At 37.3% G+C, this 24,298-nt stretch overlaps 1 protein-coding gene across 2 annotated transcripts in view; it reads right to left on the reverse strand.

The window, feature by feature from the left end:
* LOC124180892 (potassium voltage-gated channel subfamily H member 2-like) overlaps nucleotides 1-24,298 on the reverse strand; it is a 79,386-nt gene that overhangs the window by 48,709 nt on the left and 6,379 nt on the right. The window contains exons 2-7 of one of the 2 annotated variants that reach the window (XM_046566806.1): nucleotides 18,916-19,146; nucleotides 13,832-13,990; nucleotides 11,762-11,915; nucleotides 3,126-3,414; nucleotides 2,007-2,175; nucleotides 1,408-1,476 (exon numbers count right to left, since the gene is read on the reverse strand). In XM_046566806.1, the coding sequence (XP_046422762.1) occupies nucleotides 1,408-1,476; nucleotides 2,007-2,175; nucleotides 3,126-3,414; nucleotides 11,762-11,915; nucleotides 13,832-13,990; nucleotides 18,916-19,146 (1,071 nt within the window). The remainder of the gene's footprint in view (nucleotides 1-1,407; nucleotides 1,477-2,006; nucleotides 2,176-3,125; nucleotides 3,415-11,761; nucleotides 11,916-13,831; nucleotides 13,991-18,915; nucleotides 19,147-24,298) is intronic. The other variant, XM_046566807.1, reaches the window with a different exon arrangement.

The following is a 24,298-nucleotide window of genomic DNA, read 5'->3' on the forward strand; positions in this document are numbered from 1 at the left end:
GGCGTAATATAAAAGTGATAAAAGTGAGGAAGGTAGGAAGGAATGCAGAATTATAGCGTAACATGCCGCCGCCGGGTTGAGGAACCGTGATTTGTCGTTGATGGTATAGTATAGTAATATGAATTTGAAAAGAAAAATTCATTCTTAACGTACTATAGCGTAATATAGGTGCGGCCAAAAACGCATCAACTACTGTGCTCTTTGAAAATTCATGTATAAGTATAAGGTATCTGCATTATCGTTGATACAGTATGCTGCGGGGCTAACGGGTGTGAGTGTAAGTAGAGAGTATGAGAAAAAAAGAACGCAAAAAAATCATCGCAAATTGTTACGTAAAGATTCAGGCAAAAAGCCAGCACTGCACTTTGTCTATCTCTCTAACGTTTTCGGTAACGCTAACGTTATAAATTACTACTTGGCGTATTTTTTTCCCCGTCAATTTTTTCACCCGCTCTACGTTGTAGCGGGAAAGGAGACGATTCCAACGACACCCGACACGACGCCAGTCCGATAACTCATCATCGAGTTATCGTGTCCCGAATTAAAACAACGGCCATTGTTCGGCCGACCGTCGAGCGCTAGCAGACGATTTTTGACATCGAGGGCGGATATTTCAGCAGCGGCTTGACGGAACGACGAGTTGTTTGGTGTCGTTGGAATCGGCTAGATCCCCTCTACAGGCTCGACGTAACGGCGGAACGAATTTCCGTTGAAAAATATCTGAAACTGGTGAAAAAATAGGTTGCATAAAGTTTCACATATCTGCACAATATTCAAAACGCGTTCGCTCAGTAGCGCGAATATCACGGCGATCGATTCGAACGGGGAAAACTGCGTGTCTGTTCAACGAGCGTGTGAGTGTGTCAGACCAAAGTGAAAGTGGTAACGAAACGGCCATAAAAGCTTGTGGTGTGGCGTGTCGTACGCGTGTCCGTGAGTGTATAAATATCGTTTGAAAAATATGTACACACACAGAGAAACGCGCACGCGTACTCAGGAACGGTTGCATTCACAGATAAATACTGGAATCTCAAAGCTTTCGGGTCGCGTATTCAATAATATCGTGTATACAAGAATCGAGGTATGTAAGCTATGAAAGCGATTTGTCAGGCTTGATTGGCTAATAAATTATACATAGTTGTATACTATAAAAATAAGAATTGATCGTTTTGTTAGTCAGGACTGCAGCGTCAAGCTCGGTGTATAACAGTGGTAGCTTATCATTATTATACATCATTATGACGATAATAACAGCAATGATAATGATGATAATAATGATCGAAATTAATAATAGTATAAATCGGTCAGTATATAAACGTTATGCAATACTTCGAGTTGTATATATTTTATATACGTATAACAAATATATACGAGCTCGTGTTTTTTTTTTTTCCTTCAAAGCTTTACCTTCGGCCAAGTTATCGAGGGTCGCCGGTCGTCGTTCGAGGGCCACGTTCTCGCTCCCTCGACCCGTTACTAAAATATTATATTCAACACCTCATTTTTCACTCAGAAAATTCATTTTCAAGTAATTGATTTTCAATTTTTAATCTAAAATAATAAATACGATAACAAAACACTGTACCATTGATTCTTTACATTCGCCATTTCTTTCGCCGTTGTTGTTGTTGTTCTTTTTTTTTTTTCCTTTTTTTTTTCAAATACTCTAAACTTTCGTCCTCCCTTTTGTTTCGTCACTTCCATAAGTGTATCATTTCTTAATTAATGACCAACCGTATCATCCTTTCCTTACCTCCTTATCTCCCAAGAGAAAAAAGCGCGCGTGTATTTTATTTAAGTATATTTATTAGATATTTCTACAACTCGTACGATGGCTTGAGACGAAATACGGTCGAGGAAAGAAGAGAAAAATCGGCCTGAGGGAGGGGAAGGGGATGAAATCGGAATTTGGGGGATTCGATTTAATGCGATGAACAAGTATGTACCGTACTTGTGTCACGCCGATTAACGTAGAGTTAGGTGATCTTTCGGCGAGGCATACTTACAAACGCTGCAGGTCAGACTCCGGCATGGCGCTCTTCCGGCTTCCGGTTTTACCATCCTTCGTGATATGGCGTCGAGACTCGCCGCGTGGGAAACGCTCCTCGACGGGCCTTCCGCGGCTCCGGATGACGAGTTTCCCGTGTCGTCCCACATTCCGGACTTCTGGGATACCTGGCGGAGAAATTGGAGTTTTGTGTCGATTAAAAAAAACGCCGAATCACGCCGATTCGAAGGGGGTGGAAAAGTAGAACGGCGACGTAATGGAAGGAGCACCGTTATCGATTTTACAAAGACGCGAAAAATCAATTTGTAGAATTTCAAAACGTGGAAGGGTAAAATTTTACGAGGATCCGAAGTGTAGAATCCTCAGGCAGCTGATGTTAGAACCACGTGTCTGTATTTAATCTGGCGATTCTACATTTCCGCGTTCCACGCTTTTACTCCAATTTTTATACTCTTACATATCACCAAATTTGGTCCGACGATTCTACTGTCTGGCGTTCTACATTTTGTGATTTTCTGTGTTTCTACATTTGTTTTAAAGATTTTACACACCGGTATTGTACACTTTTACTTGAATTTCTGTAAGCTTCTACACTCTCCGTTTTGGCATTCTGTATTTTCATCACTATAAATTTCAACTTTTCTATATTCTACATCGACTTTCCGCATTTAAAAATTTCAAGTATCAGATTTTCACGATTTTTATACATTTGATATGGCTAAATTTTCTTGTATGACGATTCTACTTTTTGGGTGAGGTCAAAAAAGATGCAAAAGAAATATCAGAAAACAGAAGGATAGTGATATCAATATTTCAACGACGCGAAAATCTTTTCCACTTTAGAATACTAAAACGTAAAAAATTCGAAACGACGTAGAAGTGTCTCGGTACAAAAAGCATCAAACACAGTAGAATCTTCGGCAAGAACAAGGATACCGTCAGCCAATGTCTTTTCAATCGCGTTTCTCCACTTTTAAATTTCTGTTTCATCCCTTTCCATTTTGTGATCTTCTAAAAAAACAGTCCTTCGATTATTTGAAAATTCGACACCGCACCTTTTCTCTAACACTTCTACCTTTCATAATCGACACGCACGGACGAACAAATTTAAACTCACGTCGCTGACGCCCTCGGGACTGGCTATTGGCGCCGTTCCGGTTCCGGTTCCGGTTCCACCGGTCCTTCCGTACCCCCCGTGAGTGACCGACGTCGTCCCCGTCGTAGGTGTCGGCGTTGTGACGATCGTCGCCGTGTTTCCGCACCCGTTTCCCGATCCTCCGCCGCCTCCTTGCGCCTGATGCTGATGCGGGTGATGATGCAGGACCGCCGAAGGCGGCGGTGTTCCCGTTCTCGCTCCCGGACCCCCCCAAGAGTCCATCATAGTCGGCGAGCCGCGCGTCAGGGGACTAAAAGAAGATTTCGATCAACCCGAGCTTGCAATATAAATTGCGGGTTAGTGGCTAAATTACAATTTGTAATTAATCGTGACATTTGAGTGCAGCTCTCTCGAGGACAAAGTACGAACGTACGTATACAGCAGCGCTAAAAAGTATTTTGACAAAGATAGTAAGTGAGTTAATTACGTGCAAGTGTAGACTACAAAGATCAATAATATTATTTGTCGAATGATATTCGATGTTCTGCATGATTGTTCAAAATTAACTTTCGATTGCTCGAAAATAAAGTGAAAATGAAGAAAATTAAGAAAAACGATTGGACAAAGTAACTACGAATTTCATACTATCAAAATACTTTTGAGCGCTACTGTGTGTAATTTGTATTTTAGGCGCCCCGAATCGCTGAATGTAATTAGAAAATGCAATTTTTCCCCGTACGTCTCAAAATTACGATCATAATTTGGAATTGTGATTTTTAGGGAAAATTGCAGATATAAATTTTCATTGTAATTTATAATCTGAAATTGTAATTTGTAATTTTTACTTTGCGATATGCATGATTTGTGATTTTTAATCTGTAAATTGAAACAGATTAATTACAACATGCACCAATCGTTGAACCGTGCAGATTATCAATATTACTAATATCAAAAGAAAATGTCCGAGATACAGTTGTTTTAAATGAATGATGGAATCACCGGTTTGACAAGTTTTGAGGGTTTTTAAAAGTCCGTCTACTTGGTGACAGTAGAAAAATTGAAAAACTATAAATTTTCATCTAAATATATCGGTAATCAATAATTTGAGACGAGTTACAGTGTCGAGAAGTTTTTTGCTGGTGTCAAATTCGTACAAATTTATACCTAACCAATTTCAACAAATAATTACATTTTCAATGAATATTTTCTAATCAGATCAGATCAACGAATATTTTGATCACGAAGCATTAATCTGTTGTACCTATACGAAAGCTCGGCATCGATTCTTCCTACATTACTTTTTTGGCCATGTGAAAAGTTGAACAAAAAATCAAGTTCAGGTGATTAATTGTATAAGATAGGTACGTGCATAGAATCAATTCGCAAAACGAATCAGCTTCTTTTCTTCCTCTAACCCAAAAACAAGAAGCAGAATCATATTGTTTCGAGAAAAAATTTATCAACGATGCGCAAATCCGTTAAGAATTGAAAAAAAATTTCTGTTGTTTTTTCGCATTCCTTCGAGCTAATTAAGCCTAATTAAATTAACACCCCGATCTGAAAAATTGTTCAGTCACGTCGTTAATTTCGCAACCATTTTGTACGGAGATTGTTTTTTTTTTTTTTTTTTTTTTTTTTTTTTGTTTGCAAACAACAACATGCGCCCGATGCATCCTCAAGGTATAATCGACGCTTCGTCCTTAAGTACTCGCAGTCGCCTCGAATCCATTCGAGTTAGGTTAGGTTAGACGTCAAGTCCTCGTCTGTAGATATTAAGCACGTTCCACATGCCGCGAGCCGATCTAACGGGGACAATAGAGAGAGATCCGGGTCTAAATATCTAGGCGCCGGTGTAACACGTGTCTATAGACGTATCGCCCGGTCGAGTTGAATGCGCAGAGGGTATACACATACTTATGCATGCATGTATTAACCGCGGACCTACAACCTACGGCTGTCCTCGGTCTAGATTTTACGACGATGAAGTTTTTTTCCCCCATCCCCCCGTGCAGCCTTCCCCTGCACTGCATGCACCAGAGTAAATTCCGGATTGCCATGCACCCCGAGGATTCCAATCGCCCTAAACAATCAGGCATACATATACATTTATACATGTACGTGTAGGCATGGAAAATGAAGAAAAACGTAATCGAAACGGTGCCGCTTTGAAGGCATGCAACCGCGAGCAACGTAGCCCGAGTATTCCGTGAAACTGACCGTTAGACGCCACGGGATAGGCAACCGGAGCTGCATTCCGGTAACGCTGGAATACGAGACGCAGGTCGGGTTGCCTGTCCGACAGGCGTCGAGCGGCAAGTTTCACCGAAAACTCCCGGCATGTAACGGAATAAATTCATTCCATTTCACCCCGTCATTCTTATCGGTTGTATTCTTCTTTTTCTCGTCATCGTTATCGCTCCTCGTAAGAAAGAATATCGATATCGGCTGCAGGGGAGATTTGGGGTAACGACGAGTGCGTGTTATAGCGAATCGGGATCAAGGTCAGGAACAAGGTCGCCGAGGGGGTGGAGAACCGAGCAACCAACCAACCCTCCTCTCCTCTGCCCTGCTGCAGGCAAACACAATTCAGTATAATTTATCACGACTCCGCTCGTATATACGTGTAAAGTATACCCGTATCCGTGTATTCGCCTGTGCAGATGTATCGTTAGATAGGGAATCGATGATCGTTACAATCGTGCAAAGTGTACACACGCTGTGTGTAAATTTTACATTCGTACGTGTGTAAAATACACATCGGATCGAATCGCTGAATCCAAGTATAAGGTGTAATAAGATTATCACAGCCGCGTGGTGTTTTATTACATACATACATTCGCATAGGAAAGAATTAGTCTTCTGGAGTACTTTGCTTGTACTTTTTCGTCCACGATTTATCTTCGATTGTTTCGTTTCGCTTCCTTTTCGTTCCTACACGCTTCCGCGTAAAATTTTTCACGAAATTCAATAACAAATAATATTCGACCGATACGAAATTTGACTTGTCGATTTGATTCTGGTGAAAAAAAAAATCTAATTAAAACCCAAAGAAAAAAAAAAAAAAAAAAAAACCACTGCCGTAGTTTTTTTTTTTTTTTTTTTTTTACCGATTCTCCGATCACTTCACCGAAGTTTTGTCGCTCGTTGTTCTAATACTGCCGCTACTACTGATAATAACAATAATAATAATAATAATCGCAACAACAACAATAATATAAATAACGCGAACAATTACATGTCGTCGTCGTTTCGTCGAATAAAAATGAAAGTTTCGAGTGTAATTATCCATGTATAATACGGGTGTAACAACAGGCATCATGGGAGAAAATGAAACGGGGGTTCGGGGGTGGAAATGCGTTGGTTGTGAAATAATCAATAGTTGGGGTAAAGAGCTGCAGAGCGCGGAGGTCAGGCTCGCGCCAGTGGAGTGTGTCAGTGTTGGGTCAGACTGGCTGCCAGTCTCTCTCTCTCTCTCTTTCTCTCTCTCTCTTTCTCTCTCTCTCTCTCTCTCTCCCTCTTTCTCTTTCTCTCTCTTTCTACTCCCAGCTTTCCCGTTGTCTGCCCAGGGATCGATAAACTCCGTGCCGCCACACCAACCCCACATACATCTTTTATACACACGTGTAATTATACATTTATTTTTCACTCAAGTTTGCTGTTTTTTGTTTAATTATTAATTTTCCTCTTCATTCTTTTAGGCGTCGAAGCGTTTTTTTTGCGGCCATTCCAATTCTTTATTTAAGCATTATTTAGTTGCAACGTGCGTAGTATAGTAGAATTGTTATATCGACGAGAAGAATTTTCGTCTTTGAATATTCAATCCCGATTTTCTTGCATACGCGGGTATATTATATTGTACGTGGTTGGAATAAAAAAAGAACGTCCCAGCAGGTTGACTAAAAGTTTTTGGTTGATTTAACCTACTTTTCAATGGATCGGTAAGCGAAAGAAAGTGAATGTTACAAATTAAGTGTTGTTACGGACACTTGAATGTTCAAATTCCAAAAATGTGTGTCATGTTCATCATTATATGCGTATAGATATATGTCGGCGATACCTAAACCTAGTTCCAGAGCGATGAGCAAGGATTTTTGGTTTTTTGGAATACATCCAAGATCGGCCCCCGCGGGCAACACGTGTTTAATCGCTGACATCGGACGACTTTTGCCGCAAGCTGCGGAAAGTTCAACCTTACGTTACGATACGTATCAGGTACCCATACTCGTATACAATACAGTAATGCACCTATGTGAAACATTGTACGGGTCCGTCCATCCATCGATATATCGAACCGGTTACGCGAGCCTTGTGGTTTCTTGTAAAGTATTTTTTCCGCTCTTGGTCCTCTCCGTTCCGTCGCGTCTGCGTTTGTGTGTGGGCGCGTTTCTCGAATCGTTACTTTTCACGAAAAGCTTGCATTGACTCACTAACTTCTGCTCGTTTTTCTCCACACACGCCTATAATATGTACACAAATATACTTGTATATGAGGCATTCCGCGCCAGCTCAGTAAACGGTTGACCGTAACATTCTTTAATTTCACCAAGGATTTTGCCTGCGTCAGTACGATCCTTGAAAATGTTCCAAAAACAAAAAATTGCAATTTTTTTAAACACTCGCCTTTGCCCCGTCATTCTTTAAGCCCGTCTCAGAAACACCCAAATTGATTTTTATGAAATAGGGGAAAAAAACAAAAAATCGTTTGATTTCCGAAATGAAAAATTTTCACGCAAGTTTTTTTTTTTTTTTTTTTTTCTTAACAATTTTTTCCCGTGTTTTTAATTGTATTTTCTATTTTCATACCTGTTAAAGGTTCAATATAATACACACCGCATCTCCGATTTGATTACTGATTTGTTTTATTGCTCCTCTGGTTTTCAAACACACTTACGATTTTTTTTTTTTTCAAAATTTCATAACTACTTTTTAACAGGTACGAAAATAGAAAAAACGATTCAACAAAACAGAAAAAAAATGCTGAAACAAACCCAGAGGTCACACTTTGAATCTTGCATGAAAATGTTTCATTTCGAAGACGAAACTTTATTTTTCATGTTTCACAAAAATTAATACGGGTGTTTTTGAGATGGGTTTAAAAAAAAATCACAGGGTAAAGACGAGTGATTAAAAGAGTGGAAATTTTTCAGGTGTCGTACTAACGCAGGAAAAATCCTTGGTGAAATTAAACAATGTCACGGTCAACCGTTTACCGAGTCGGCTTGGAACGCACCATATATATATATGTACATTAGGATACATACACAATGTGTATATAATAGAGCCTGCTGCACGAACACAGCACGCAAATTATCCTATATAATGTCGTACACTGTCGGTACTTACACGTAAGTATGTACATTATACTAACGTGTGGGTACATTTTTTTTTTTTTTTAGTTTCTCAACCCTAGCAAACGTGTTTCGTTTATTTTTTTTTCGCTTTTTTTTCTATATTTTGCCACGTTTCTTTTCTTCCGTTGCAAATTTTTTTTTTCCTTCTCTTTCTCTCGCTCGCTCTATTAACAATTGGCTCTTTCTCACAACTAGGTAACGACGTCGCCATGTTTGCAAAAACTATAGTAATAATAACGACTGTAATGCAGATCGGGTTGTTGGTGTTCGTTTTTTTTTTTTTTTTTTTCATTCCTTGCTTTTTTTTCGCCTACTAATTCTCCAGTCAAAACACATCAACAGAAACGGAGCGTATGGAAGGAGCTGTGCGGATAGATTTTTTTATTTTTTATTTCGACGTGTAACATATCATTGCTCGGTGCGTGGGATTTTGTGGGACTAATTTCGTAAATGCGACGGAAATGTGCAGCCGGAAGTAGGAAGAAACGCGACAATGTACAATTTGATTCTTCTGCGCGGCCTATATGGTTGACGCTTGTGCTGCTAGACTGGTAAATAAGCATGAAAGGTAGCGCTTTTTAAGTATGAATCCGGAAACTTGATCCAAGGGTTATTTGATGTACGCCGAATCGAACTGTGATAATAATTTTATTTATATATTTATACATGTGATAATCTCCCCCGATACCATTAAAAAAAAAAGGGTAAAAACCGTTTAATTCGGAACCTGACAACTTTATCAAAAAATATGTCAAACAAAAGTTGTTGGGGACGAAAAAAAAAAAAAAAAAAAAAAACAAACTATATTTCATGTTTATTTTCGTATCTTCAAGAATCAGGGAGAAATAAAAATGAAAAAAAAAAAACCATTTTCAACGGGGGCCGAAAACCTCAAAGTTTCAAATAATTAAAAAATTATTAAATTCATACATATATCGGGTTTTTTGTTACACGTATACGGCTATAGTAAGAGATAATCTACAACGTTATAGAGAAATTTTTTATTTTTAATTATTTTATAACTTATCGAAGAATTACGACTGAATATTGACAAAATTACTGCTTGAGGATCCCTGTTTTAGGGAGCACGACGAAGACGAACATTTTCGTAACGTTTGAGAAAACAGAGGAAAAAAGAGAAAAGACGCATTTCCGTGCAGCTTTTTTAAACACCTTGTGAAATAATCACTTCAATCAGTACCCGACTCCAATATTTTCAAGAAAATTTTCCCCGTTACCGAGGTTAGAATGCTTACGCGTCATCATTGTCGACTACTGTGAGATTCGCGATTTTACGTTTCTCTGCGTTTTTGTCTTCTTCTCGATATTCCGCGCCGCGTTATTTTAAAAGTAAAATATTTTAGCACATCGGCGCGCGATGGTTGAAGAAAAAAAAAATAAAATAAAAAGAAAAGACAAGAAAAGAAAACGGTACTTTAGTGAAATTGGATATATTTTGTTAAATTTTTTTTTTTTTTCCCAATTTTCACTATCACTCCTTCACAATACACGCTCAACGCTTGAAAAACAGTCTCAACGAAAAAATCGCATCGATCCACGTATACGACTACCTCTCACCCCTACAACTATTTTCGACTTCCTTTATTATACAGGTGTGAATAATTCAAAAAATCATGTTCGTCGTATTGTCAGGAATTAAGGAACGGACGAGAAAGCCCCAAAGAACACCTGTAAAAATCCCATAACATGCGATCGACCTACCCGAAAAAAAGGGTCCCTTGATAATGTTTTTCAAACTCATTTTGTAACCTGTTTTATTTATCGACAGTTTCATTTAAACTCGGTTATATTATTGCGTTATATAAATAACATTAATTTTAATGACGATGAATAATTTTTTTTTGGAATATAATTGTTATTGTTATTATTATGATTACTACTTCCGGTGTCTTGTATTGCGACGATTGGAATTATTCCGAAAAGTTTTTACCGACCTTCGTTAGTGAAGTTTTTGTTCTCGTTGTTGTTGTTATATTTTCAATTTTCACGAAAAGGAAAAATCAAAACATAATAAACCGGCATTATTTGTATACCCACCTGGTTACGTGTACATTCCTACACGGAAATCGGCATAACTTGAATGGCCTAGAATTTATAGCGTTGATATGTTGAAACATTTTGCGATCAACATTGATTCATCACCGGGTCGATTGATTGATTTATTGATTAGTTCGTTTATTCGTTCGTTGATTTATTCGTTTATTTACTCTCGCTAATTATACGTGTGTATAGATGACTTTTTAAGAGAGAGTCGGAATGGGAATGAATTTACTGCAGCAGCAGCAGCAGCAGCAGCTCGAACAGCTGCTTCTGCTTCTGAAGGCGCGGTATCGGATTCATAAAACCAATTCCTCAATGTCGCAAACATATTTTTTTCCATCCCCCATACAGGTATACACAGCAAAGATCGGATCGTATATCACTCGCAGCTGTATTCGATGCAGCTCGTGTCCACATACATTATATATACATACATATATATATATACACATGTATGTATGTATAACTTGTATAATAATCTACCATATGTATGCCTCTGCATAGACTTGTTTACCCAGATTCCTCATCTACATGGACATTAGGTATATAACATTATACCTTGTGCAATAAATTCGTGAATATAAATTGTACAAAACATGATATTGCGTTATGTAACGCATCAAGTTGGCATTTACCGCGTACACTTCTCTAATTGTAATATACATTGAAGGGAAGAAAAATAGGCAAGTTCGAAAAGAAAAAAAAACACTGCTCTTTTTTTTTTTTTATTTTTGTTCGAGAAAAACGAAGAGAGAAAGAGAGAGAGAAAACAAAGTTTCTTCCATGTGTTCGGTTCCCTGATCGTTGAATAGATGGTAAAAATGTATTTTTGAACACCGATTTGTTCGGAGGATTTATTTCCTAGACACTCGTCACTGTTAGCTTGAATATCAGTCGGTGATGAGTGATGATTTTTTGTCAGGGAAAGTCGGGGAAAAAATTCGTTGAATTTTCTCCGACTATCATTCAGTGGCCATCACGAATTTTTCTACGTTTTAATGTAAACAATTTTCCCTTCAATCATAGTCTAAAAATCGCACATCCCTCCGCAGCGCGCAGTATACGTATATATATTCATGTAAATTTATGATCAAAAACGGGTGTAACGGTTCGATACTTGTTAAAAAAAAAAAAAAAAAAAAAAAAAACGAAATTTGAAATTACGAATATAATAATAATACGAAGAATTAGCGCAGCAGGGAAAATTTGATAATCGTACGGTAACGAAAGCAGACAACTACTCACCAATTTTCCGAGGCCTCCTCGTCGAGGGCGTGAGAGTCGGCGAGTCTCCTCGGTTGAAGCGTGGCCGATGTTCTTTGGCGTCCGAGAACCCGGGGCGGTCCGACGACTCCGGTCCTCGATAATCCGGCCCGGAACGATGCTCGCGCCCTGTCGACTGCTCCCGTCACCCATCATTGCATTCGATTATTAGTACAACAAAAGTTAGTAGGTAGAACAGAAATCTATCTACAGCCCGGCCGCCTTTAGTTAGTCGGTTATTTTATTACGACGCGTATGCTGGAGTACCGAATACGCAAGGTTCGGAAAAGGGCCTTTTTTTTTTTTTTTTACATTTCGCTGTTATTTCCGCCGAGATTTTTGTAATTTTTAACACTGAAATATAGATCGCGCGAAATAACTGACTGGACTGAAAAAACATTTTTTACTAATACCTCGAGGACGTTGAAATTGCGAAAAAGACTGTTTTCGGGAATTTCGAAATTTAGACATCATTAAATTCTTCATTGGCCGTGTTTTGTTTGACGGAACAAAAGTTTTTGCCATACCTGAGATGCATGTGGTTTTTTTTTTTTTTAGTACCTGCGCGAGATTTGTTTTTCAGTCGAAATATTTTTAAAAACCAATAAACGTCGCGTTGTAAGGATTTTCCTGAGGTCTTGGAAAAAAAAAAAAAAAAAATTCAACAATATTAATTTGATGAGGCGGTATTTACTATCGGCTCAGATTTCTCCGGGTTCGCGTGAACTCTTGTTCGCTGTAAAGCAAGAAGAGAAACAGAGAGCGGTGAAATATTTTAATATTTGAAAGTTGAAAAAATTAGTTCTTAAGAATTTCAACATAGATTTTTTTTTCGGTACTAAAAAAATCGCACGCGTCTCAGGTTTTACGAAAACTTTTGTTTCGTCGTACTAAACATAGTCGCCGAAGGATTTAAAGATATCTCAATTTCAAAATTACCGAAAATAGCCTTTTCCGAAGTTTCAATGTCGTCGAGACTGCGGTAAAAAATTTTTGTCAACCCAGGCGTTTTGCGTGAACTAGTTTTTACTGAAAAACATCAAGAATCTCAGAGAAGAGTGAATTCTAAAAAAAAGGCCCTGTTCTGAATCACCTTAAGGTATATATTTTGTTGCTTTTACCATGTCTTTACGGTTTTCTTTTTTTTTTTAATCGGTTTTTGCAACGATTTTTGATTAGCAAAAACGTGTTTTTTCTTCTCGTTTTTTTCTGTCCAAATATACATACGTACATATGTAGGTATACAGAGTGATTATTTAACAGCCGAACTGTCCGTCGTCTGCTACGATGTCATGCGCATGCGCTGAAAATCCGAGAGCAGTTGTTTGCCAGGGCGGCCAAACGTCGTGAACGTAACCTCAAAGATTTTGACAGTTGTCGCTAGTAGTTGTGCTCAACATCGACGGCTGTTAAAATTTTTGAGGTTACGTAAATCGCCGTGAAATGTCATCTGAGTTAATGACGGTTGGTCACCCTGGGAAACTACAACTCTACAATTTTAGAGCATGCGCATTAAAATGCAGTAGACGACGAATCATGCAGTCGTTAGAAATTCATTCCGTATACAAATCACTGTTATTGAAATAATAATCTACGTTATGTCAAAAAAAAAAAAAAGTGGTGTTTTTTTCTTTCAATTATCCTTTTCCTTCTTTTCCTTCTCTTTGGCGGGTAATATTATTAACGAACGTCAAATGTAAACAATGTGTGAAAATGTACGAAACAAAATTGCAAACTTCACGCGCAAATCATTGATTTGAAATTGGCAATAAGTGAAAGTAAAACGAATCGGTGAAGAAAAAAAAAAAAAAAAACGAAACATTTTTATTTCCGATAATCTTCAGGCTCGATTTCAGTTTATTAGTTATAAACAATTAGCGGGAGAAAAATGAAAAGACAAATAGATCTTTTTTGCTACAGGTATAACAATACACAAGTTGTACGTTGAAGAGAAGAATATAAATAGGTATATAAGGGAAAAGATTAATGAGAGGAAAAAACGACGACGATGATGATGATGATAATAATAATAATAATAACAAGGGGACTCACATCGAGTAACGAGGCGATTGTTGGCGTGACTTGGCAGCGGAATGGCGGGTGGTTGAGACGGCTGAGCTGAGAGGTCCTCGAAGTTTATTATTTGCAGACAGATATCGTCTACCTCGCTCCTTATCAAGGCAATCACCTCGCTGCAGAGGAACTTTGTTCCTGTTGAATTTTCCTCAAATTAATAACGTAACGCACCTTTATCAAGTAATCGACGATAATTATAAATTGCACGAAAATATTGCTTCATCACTGGCAGAATTGAAATCGTAGGCGTGAGTTAGAAAAAAAAAAAAAAAGGAATCTAGTAGTGTAAAAAATAACGGCAACGTTATGGTAATAATAATAATAATAATAATAATAATAATAATAATAATAATAATGAAAAAATCAATGTTTATATTTATAGTAATAGTACAGATTGAATTTTGAAAAATGAAAATTTCAGTTTGAAATTGAAAAAATGAAAAATGATGAGAAAAAAAAAACTTCGCTCTTTGAATCCCGATGAAAAGACAACTTTCGCGAAATGTTTGAGAGTTGCGAACAAAAAAAAAAAAAATTTCTTTTCGAGTCGTTTTTGCTGTCACTTTCAATTCGAATACGATGTACGCGTACATACATATGTGTAGGCGATCGTATTATTTTCAAGTTGCATTTTTCTTTCCCTTTTTCTCATTTATCTTTTCGACAGCACTCGACCTCGACCTCCGACTAAATGCGAGCGGCGAAACCTCGGAGAAAAAGGAGGAAAGAAAAAAGGAAGGGTCGAATCGCTTGGAAATAAGCCGCGGCGATAAAGCTCGTGCAGCAGCTGCAAAAGTTCCGATATCAAGATTCCGATACGCGATTATGATAGGCAACTCGGGTCGGTATACAGTTATATTTTTCACCGTACCCTTACACAGCGTGTTGTAATATCGCCTTCGGACGTTGTTTTTATTGCTGTTTTTTTTTTTTTTTTAATTTTTATTTTATTTTATTTTCTTCCCTCGGCCCGACTAGACTCTATAATTATTCTGCAATACTCAATCTTTGTACTTTGTTCTTTATTCTTCGCTATATACTTGACGATAGTTCAGCTCGAAATTGTTGAAACTAACTTTTTGGCGTGCTTGTTCGAAGGTTGAATGTCATTTTTTTTTTCTTCTCTTTTTCCTTGCCTTGTACCCGCTTATAATTACAGCTGTAGTTTACTTTGTCAAATGTTTCTGCGACCTTTATTACCGTAATATCAAGGTATTCGCTCTTCTTTATTTTTTCCCCCATTTTTTTTATAAAATCGAAATTACAGACAAAAACTTGGCAGTTACATATTTGTTGTATAAATTGTATCGTACAACTGTGTGTAATCAATTCTCCGTGATGGTTTTATTTTTCACAGAGAGAGGGAGAGAGGGAGAGAAAAGAACGAGAAAGAGAAAAAAATCAATTATGAATTGTTGATTATACATATACTTACGTATTTGGTCAAGCTTTACCGGCCCGATTATCACAGGTCAGCAAAAAATATTATTTTCGTCGAGTTTCTATTGAGATAAATCAATTTCGATTCTCTGCATTGAATAATAACCAACCCCTTTATTTATTACGTATAAACTTTGTTTTTGTCTTTTTTACGTTGATAAATAAGGCTTGAAGTTTTTGCTTCATAGCTAATATGGGTGCCTATTCAGAAGAAAAAGGAAAACTTTTTCACCAAGATGTGATGGACTTTATCGTTGTTAACGTTATCAGGGGCGGTATAACGAGATCATGATGAGAGATTACGTTTGGAGTTTGATACGAGAAAGTCCGTAAGAAAATGGACGAAGTACAAAAAATATTCATTTTTAAACTTTGTTCATCAATTCTTTTACATTTGTAGTTTATTATCAATTATTATTATTGAACAAAAGTGATTTAAATGCGAAACTGAAGGTTGTCCAATTGTTATTGACAATAAATGGTTGAGAAAGTAGGTCAATTTTCTTAAAATTCGAAATATCGTTCTGGTTTCTACAAAAACAAACTTTACCTAACAAAATTATTTTTCCACTTATTATTTACGCGGAAGAAATCAAAATTTGACATCTGTAATCCAGACTCAAAATTCGTGTTGATCGGTGTTATTATTGTTAGTCAAGTTTTTCACCAGAGTGCAGATCACGTGATATCAATTATCTCATACATCCAATTAGGTTTTTCCGGAATTTAGAGTTACTTACTACACGTCATGAACACGAGGGTGTTTGAAAGAAAAAAAAAGAAGAATTTTTCAATTTCCAAAATGGCATCCCCTACAAAGTTTGTTCAGGTTCAAAGATAGATTTTGGAAAAAGATGAGCGTCCTGCGTTAAGTGGAAGACCGTCCTCATCTGATTTTACACTTTTTTTTTAAACGCTTTTTTGAATTTATAAAGAAACATGTAGCACTTGAATTATTATTTCTTTCCTTAAATTTATATTCAACTCAAAGATCCGTAGCATATTAAATTACAACTATTTTATGAGATTTAATAAATGGTGAAAAAATCGTCACATGCATTTCTCAAGCATCAACTGGAGACTTATTATTAAAGTCACAAGTGTGGGTCCTATTTACGACGTTAATTGATATTCTAATCGACGTAAGTAGTAGAAAAAACTGTCATTCGCGGTACTTCATAAATTGCAAAAAAATTTACAAAAGTGAAAAATCACGATCTTCCACATAACCTAGAACGCTCATTTTTTTGACAGAATTTTTCGTTCAACCGAAACAAGCTTTTCATTGGTTGCCACGTTGGAAAATAGCGTATAATTTTTTTCTGAAAAACCCTAATGAACGTAAAACTTTTCACTGTGACAAATTGGTCATTGAATTGATGAAAAATGTTGGAAAAAAAAAAGAAGAAGAAGAAGAAGAACAGAAGAACAGAGGATGAATGACGAAAATTTGGATAGAACAACGATTCACAGCTGTGTTTTTTTTTTTATTTTTCTTATTTCTTGAGGACAAAAATAAGAATAAAAAGAGTATAATAGGAGAGAAAAACCGACCAGCCTGCACGACTCAATTCGCCTCTAGTTTGTCCGTTCGATCGACCCGGTCCAACTATAAGTAAAGTGTCATAGTATGCAGAGTAGTGAAGGCGCCGTTTCTCTCTCCTCTCCTCTCCTCTCGTCTCTGCACATCACTGGGGGCATTGTTCGTCGATGACGTAGCGAATGCCGCAGCGCAAGGGTGAAGGGGGGAGAGGGGAGGGGCGACGTTTCGTTGTGACGTCACAACTTCGCGACACCGACTGAGTTTGCGCGAATCTTTGATAGATGAGGGGAAAAAAAAAATCTTTAAAAAATTGCTATTTGTCATACTCATTAACTTGCAATCTTGACCCGGTATGATTTTTTTAACGAAAAGAAAAAAAAAAAAAAACGAAAAAACAAAATGGAAGAGAGACACTTGAAGAAAAAAAAATGAGGAGTTACAGATATCGTTTTTTACTTCATATCGCATTTGAATTGTTAGTAATAATCTGGCAAATTCGTTTAGATTTCTAACGTGTTTGGAAAATTGTTGTTCGCAATAATTCACCGAAGAATAAACTCGCTTCTTCAACAGTCTATTCGAATCTATTCCTACATTTGTTGATCTAACGGTGAATCTAAAATTCAACGATACCCATCCGAGAGAAAAGAAAAAGTATCTGATTGTGATTGAAAATGTACCCGTAAAGAGAATTACAGTGTTCGAAATGAAAAATGATCGCAATTATGCAGAGTGTTAAATTTTCGCTGTTTCGCTGTTAAATGCGTATATTTTCGATGAAAATAAATTAACGAAAAAAGACCACTAAATACAAATTAAAAATCTAATAATTTGCTCGTAAATAATTTACACAAGCACACCTGCGGAATTAATTAATTGCAATATTTATAGAGTTAATATCATTCGCCTGCCGACAAATAAACTGCATTTGGTAACATATTTTTTATTATCTTTGTATTTTTTATTTGCGTGGTATCCGATATTATTACCGAAACTGAAAGAAAAACACCGTTCCGCGCAATCGTGTAATGACGGTTAATTTTGGCCCATCGCGGGTTCGGGTACTGCGAATTATAAGTACGTACCTGGGTACCGTCGTTGCCCAGATATATAGTATATTATTAGACCGACAATCAGGATAGGAACGCGGAGGCGACGCGTATACGCGACTTAATCCGGACGTTGCAGAACTCGCAAAAAGATCCGAGCTCTTTGCCGAATGCATACCTGCCGATGCAGTGACGCGACGCATTGCGTAATTACGAAATTACATATTCAACTAAATCGCGCCATTTCGGGCTACGCATTTTTTTTTTTTTTCTTTGTGTTTCTCGTCTCGGCTGCAACTTTTGAATCCCATTTATTCATAGTTTTCTGTTGCCACGAATAATCTTTGCTGTTTTATAAATTTCATTTTATCGACTAGGTATGTAATTTTTGTAAGTCAAAGCTCTTTGTTCGACGAATTTAAACAAATCATGTCTATTATTTGAATTCACCATTTTCAATTTTGATTATGAGACTTCAAATTCGTGATTAGTAACCCAAAAAACCCCTGTGCTCAGTTTTTTGTACAAATTTAATCAATTTTCTCAAACTTTTACCCTCCTTATTAGATCCGCCATCTTGAATTTTCAAAATCTGGTACGATATTTGTAATCAAATTTGAACTTTGTCCGTACCGTTTATGATAATGAGACTTCAAGTTCGTGATAAGTAACCCAAAAAAACCCTGTGCTCAGTTTTTTGTCCAAATTTAATCAATTTTTCGATCTTTCGCGCTCTACATTGGATCCGCCATCTTGAATTTTTAAAATCCGGTACGAGATTTGTACTCGCCAACCCCAAAATCCCATTCGTACAGTATCTCGTCTAAATTCAATAAAATTTGAATTTAGCCTCCCTTACTGTATCCGCCATCTTGAGTCTTCTAACTCCGATATCAGATTTCGCAATCAGCGATCCAAAAAACCCTAGGCGAACCATATCGCCGTAAAACTTGACCCGAAGGGTTAACCTTCTCGACGCAGGTCGACCAACGCTCCGGCAAAAAAATGAAAAAAATCTAGGCTCTGACCATCTTTCTTGTAGTAGAGTATTTCGAAGTGTTTCTCGACGCCGGCAGCCAGGGCGTCTCGGAGGGCGGCGACCGCGTGCGGTGACGTCATAGGTCCGTGGAGAAACTCGCATACCGCCAGCCTCTGCATCACCTCCGCACGGGAGAATCCCGTCAGGCGGCAAAAACCGTCCGAACAGTATATTATGTGGCATAATCCTTGGTGAGCGTTCGCCACGAGGAAACTGCGATCTGCAATCAGCGGGAAATCCTCGTCATTTTTTTTGTATATAACTTAATTTTTTCACTGCACTTTTACCTTCAAAGCTTTTCGAGTTTTTCATACCGGGATTCTTTGCAAAATTTATAGATAAATAACTTAATAGGTTGTATCGGAATTAATTGTATTATTAGCGCGTGTTGTAAGGAAACAAAATAAGTAAATAAAGATAATGAAGGAATAAAAATGTATCGCAAAAATGCGATAAGTACGAGAAAAAAAAACGTATTCGCCTTTGTGTAATCAAAGAATACCTGTAAAGGACCCCGCAGAATCCTTATGGGAATTGGCTGAAATTTTATTATGTTGTAATACATAACCTTTCGATCAAAAGTTTCCACGGGCACAAGTGTTGAAAATCAGTATTTTCCGAGATTCCGAGATTTTGATATCTCTGGATTGCGCGATTTTTACGAATTGCAAAGCTTCGAGGGAACTTGAAATCTAACGAAATACTCAACTAACTCCATGATCGATTCCCAAAGATAGCAAGGAAGTTGTGATTAATTTCATCAATGCATTGATTCCATCCGCGAACGCGCTGGTTTATTGGAAGGAGGTGCAACGTCAGATTCTTATTTTTGTCAACTTAAATTTTAACGAAAGTTGGAGATAATATTGATAATATAACGTTGGGAATTTATAAATATTGAATAAGTTAGTTTGTCTCATTACATGTAATTTTTCGTTTGTCAAAAACGTGTTCTTTTATTCATTTTCTAAAAAAATTTGTGCCGTGGATGATTTTCTTTGTTCGTATCTTTGTCTTAGAAACTATGTTCAGAAAGAATCATTTTCAAGCAAAGAAATATTAATATTTTTTTTTCATCCGATATCGTCTATAGTGGTCAAATTTTCAAGTTTTTCGAATTCTGAGATGAAATATTGTTCATTAAAGATCAGCAATAAATTTGAAATTGTAACCAGTAAATCCTTATTGCCAGACGCACAGAAAAACAAAATTTTCTATTTCAAACTTTTTATTTGTTTTCCAGGTGTAAATATTGCATTAGGAAAATGGGGTCTCCGACGACCCCACACGCGTATTGGCGCAATGAAAGCTGACGTGTCTAATGAAGGGTTCATATCCAAGCCGCATTTTTGCTGTTCGATCACTTCCGGAAAAGTTCTAAACACCAGAGAGGTAATTGAAAGTGGAAAAAAAATAAATCATTCGTTTTTTGTTTTTGTCATCTTTTCATGTTATGTTCACCTCTACATTAAGATTCGCCATTCAACTGAAGAAATCAAAAACTGTGAATAATTTCGAAAACTGTTCTCTTATACATTATATTATATACGAGTTGGCGAATTGTCTGATGATTATTTAACAAAAAAAAAAAAAAAAAAACGAATTGCAGCGTGCATAGAAACCGGAGCTCGGTAAAAAAAATTCTAAAAGGTGACACATGCGGTTTGAATTTTTCAAACAGTCTAACCGAAATACCTCGAAAGCTATAAAATTTGAGAAGCTGTTCTTGGTTTCATTTTCTAGATGATCATAAGTTTTTTAAAAAATGTCTCGACTACTGCGTAACACAACTTCTATCAGCTCAGAACAAGGCTGAGATAAAAATTTGCAAGGTAAATAAGGATCTTAATTCATTTGTTAAGTGCACTCAACTTTAAACTTCTTCCTACCGAATGTATAAGATGAACATTCAGGTGTAAAGTAGTCTAAGCCTTTCTTACAAAAAATTTGATCATCTACAATATGAAATCAAAAACAACTTCCTAAGTAGTACAGATTTCGAGATATTCCTTTAACCTACCTTTTAGAATTTCACTACCGAGTTCCGGTTTCGTTCGAGACTTTTTACAGGGCACGTAAGAAATAAAAAAAAAAAGTAAAAAATGGAAAAAAAAAAACAACAACCATCGCCCATCCAGTTATACGTCGTATACTACACACGCGCTGCGATCTAGAAATAGAAGAAGAAAAAAAGAAAAGTACAAATTCCCTACTAAACAGGGTCGTTTAGGTTAGGGTCAGGGGGAAAGGGAGAGGAAGGTAGGGTGCCGGCCTTGTCGCAGTTGTCATCTGTCGTGTGCGCGGGACGACAGTCCCTCTGCTGCTAATTTTATCGAGGCTATATATAAACAAGCGCGAACCCGACCAACCAGCCGGCTTTCTGGCCCGTGACCTCCTTATTATCCCCAACGTTGCCCCAGCCCCGAACCCCCACCCCTCCAACCCCGGCAATTAATTTTCCATGTCGCGATCCGCGGCCCCGCCGGGGAGTTTGATTTTTCTCACGCAGTGTATCAATATCAGGCGTATGTCACGTCCGTACTTGTGTTCGTTGTGTGAACGCGTACGTGTGTGTGCACCGCATGTGCGTATGTTGGTAACACAGGTCTCTACGCTATAATTGTCACTCGTGTATACGTAGTTCGTGGAATCCAATCCTCGTCGTCGTTATTCTTATTATCGTTATTGTTAATGGTTAAGGAATTTATCTTAAAAAGAATTTCTCTTTCGCGTGGTTTTTCCCGTTTCTTTGTTTCTTTCTTCGTTTCTTCGTTCACGATGATCGGATGTTTTTTTACTTAACACGTCCGAGAATAAGGAATTTCTTTTCGAAATATGTTGGAAGAAAAGAAAAAAAAAACAACAACAACAGCACCTCCAAGTATTAAAACTCGACGATTGATTCACCTACGCGGAAGAATCTCGTCTCAAGTTTGACCGATGTTGCCGTCAAGTGCGCATAATTTGAATAAAAGGAGAAAAAAAAATAGGCAGATGAAGTAAACGACCAAGACTGAAATTATGAATCAAATATCGTATAGGTTTATACCTATGTAATGTGGAAACAAGAAATAAACAATTAAATCAAAGGATTAGAATAAAGTATAAGCAATACATGATAATTTTTTAAAACGGGACATAGTCGGTATTTATTTGCATATGTGTGCATGTACGTATGTACAATACGGTGAAGAAGGAGGATTTTCGGCATAAGTCACGTAGTTAAGCATTTTTGGAAAATCACGTGTACATCTGTACATATTAGGGTGGTCCTTGAACGGGTCATTTTTTAATTTCGACTGTCCACCCCTCCAAATTGTCTCCAAATAAATGGAAAATAATTTCCTAACTTTTTCAGATTTTTACCTCAACTCTTGCAATAAAATATATACCGATTGTGAGAATGTGTTCGAAACACGTGTATTTTTAATGGGGTAGTCCATCCTGTTGGCGGGAGGGGTTAGGGTTGAGACAAAAATCTGAAAAAATTGGGAAATTACTTTTTAATTATCTTAAACCGATTTGGGGAGGGGGGGTTCAGCAGTCGAAATTCAAAAATAATCTTTTTAAGAACCACCCTGATACTTATACGTATATCTACTGGACAGAAAGCTCGAGCTGCAAGTCTGAAGTGTACACTTGGCCGCAAGGATTCTGAGACGGTTAATTTTTTTTTGGCAATGCAGAATCAGCCTGCAGCTTAATTTTCCTGAAAATTAGCTGTCGCTTGTTCGTATTTTTGGCTTAGATTCGACGGTTATAGGTTATGTTATGTTTACAAAGATTGCGCCTGTTTCGAGATCGGCCGGCGGTGGCGCTGCGGACTGATTTTTCATTGCCAACGTAACGGACTCATCGATAAAATTAGCCCTCACAGAATCACTATGGCCAAGTATACTTACAGTAATATTCATTAATGCCCAGTAATCGTTCCAGTGTTATTACAGTCCAGTGTTATCTCACATTGACCGATTGAATCAAACTCGCATTTCGTTTCGAACCGAAAAAAAAGTTAGCCGGAAGCAAAAGGCATTAATGAATATTGCTTTACGTAGCCCAAGTTTTTACTTCATTCATCCTTTTCTTGCCCTAACGTTAATTCGGCGCATCTTCGGTAGGGTAACAGATGTGATCTTGTACGTGTATACGTACAATAGGTATACATGTATACGTCTAAGGTATCGTAGATAAAACCTTGCCGGAATTATTCCGATAATCCAATTTGTACCAACATTTGTGCACCTGCTCTACCAGATGTAGAACACAATAAATAAAAAGGTCGAAAAATGTGGAACTTTCTTTTCGGTGACGTTCTTTTTTTTCTCTTCCTTTTTCTGCCATATTCGCATTAATTTAATTCAAATAACTACGATCGATATTGCGAGTAATGTTTTTTTCCTCTCCCTTTAATATTCATTTTATCATTCGATTGTTTCTTTTTTTCTCTCGGTACGATCAAATTCATGCCGCGAATGGCTTCTGCCTTTTCTCTTTTTTTTTACCCAATCTCTCTCTCTCTCTCTCTCTCTCCCACTCTATTTAGCCATCCGGCTGAATTCAGCCTTGGCTTAATAAACTTTCTTTATCAATCAATCAATCTCTATTTATTTATCTATCCGATCATCTCTCTTTGCACTTTACAACACACGTGCATTTTGCGTTTGCAATTTAATCCGAAGTGTTTCTTTTTTTTTTTCACCCAAAGCGCGCGTGATCCGCGATTGCGTGCAGAGCGAGTTAAAGGAAAAAAGGGGCAGGAATTAATACAACCGTTATGGAATATAATAATGATTAAATAAAAGTAAAGTATGTTTAAAAATTAATGAAATTAATGATTATTTGCTGTACGTATATAATCATATATTTTAGAATGGTTCTCAAAAAGGTCATTTTTAAATTTCGACCGGTGCGCCCTCCGAATCAAAATGGTGGATCTAATATGGCAATATCATGTGACTTTTGGGGTTTTGGGCGAGTATATTGGATCCACCATTTTAAATTTTTAAATTTAGAGATCAGATTCCTAATCAGCGACCCAAGAAACCTCTCTATACCAAATTTCATCTAAATCCGTTCGGTAAATTTGATGTGGAAATCGGCCCGCTTTGGTGGACGGGTTGGAGATGAGATAAAAATCTAAAAACATTAGAGAAATAATTTTTGAATTATTTAAAACCGATTTGAGGACCGTGCCGGTCGAAATTCGAAAATGACTTTTTTAAGGACCACCTTAATATACCGAGACGATCTCTTGAAACTTGAAGATCAACCGCGCATGCGCGAGTTTTATCGGCTCTTCGTTGCAGGCTGGCCATCCCGATTTTCAGCTGTCAAACTCTGTTTCTGGCGGCGAAGTAGTTGATACGAATTTT

Source organism: Neodiprion fabricii, chromosome 4, assembly GCF_021155785.1.
Source record: "Neodiprion fabricii isolate iyNeoFabr1 chromosome 4, iyNeoFabr1.1, whole genome shotgun sequence".
Classification (NCBI taxonomy): domain Eukaryota; kingdom Metazoa; phylum Arthropoda; class Insecta; order Hymenoptera; family Diprionidae; genus Neodiprion; species Neodiprion fabricii.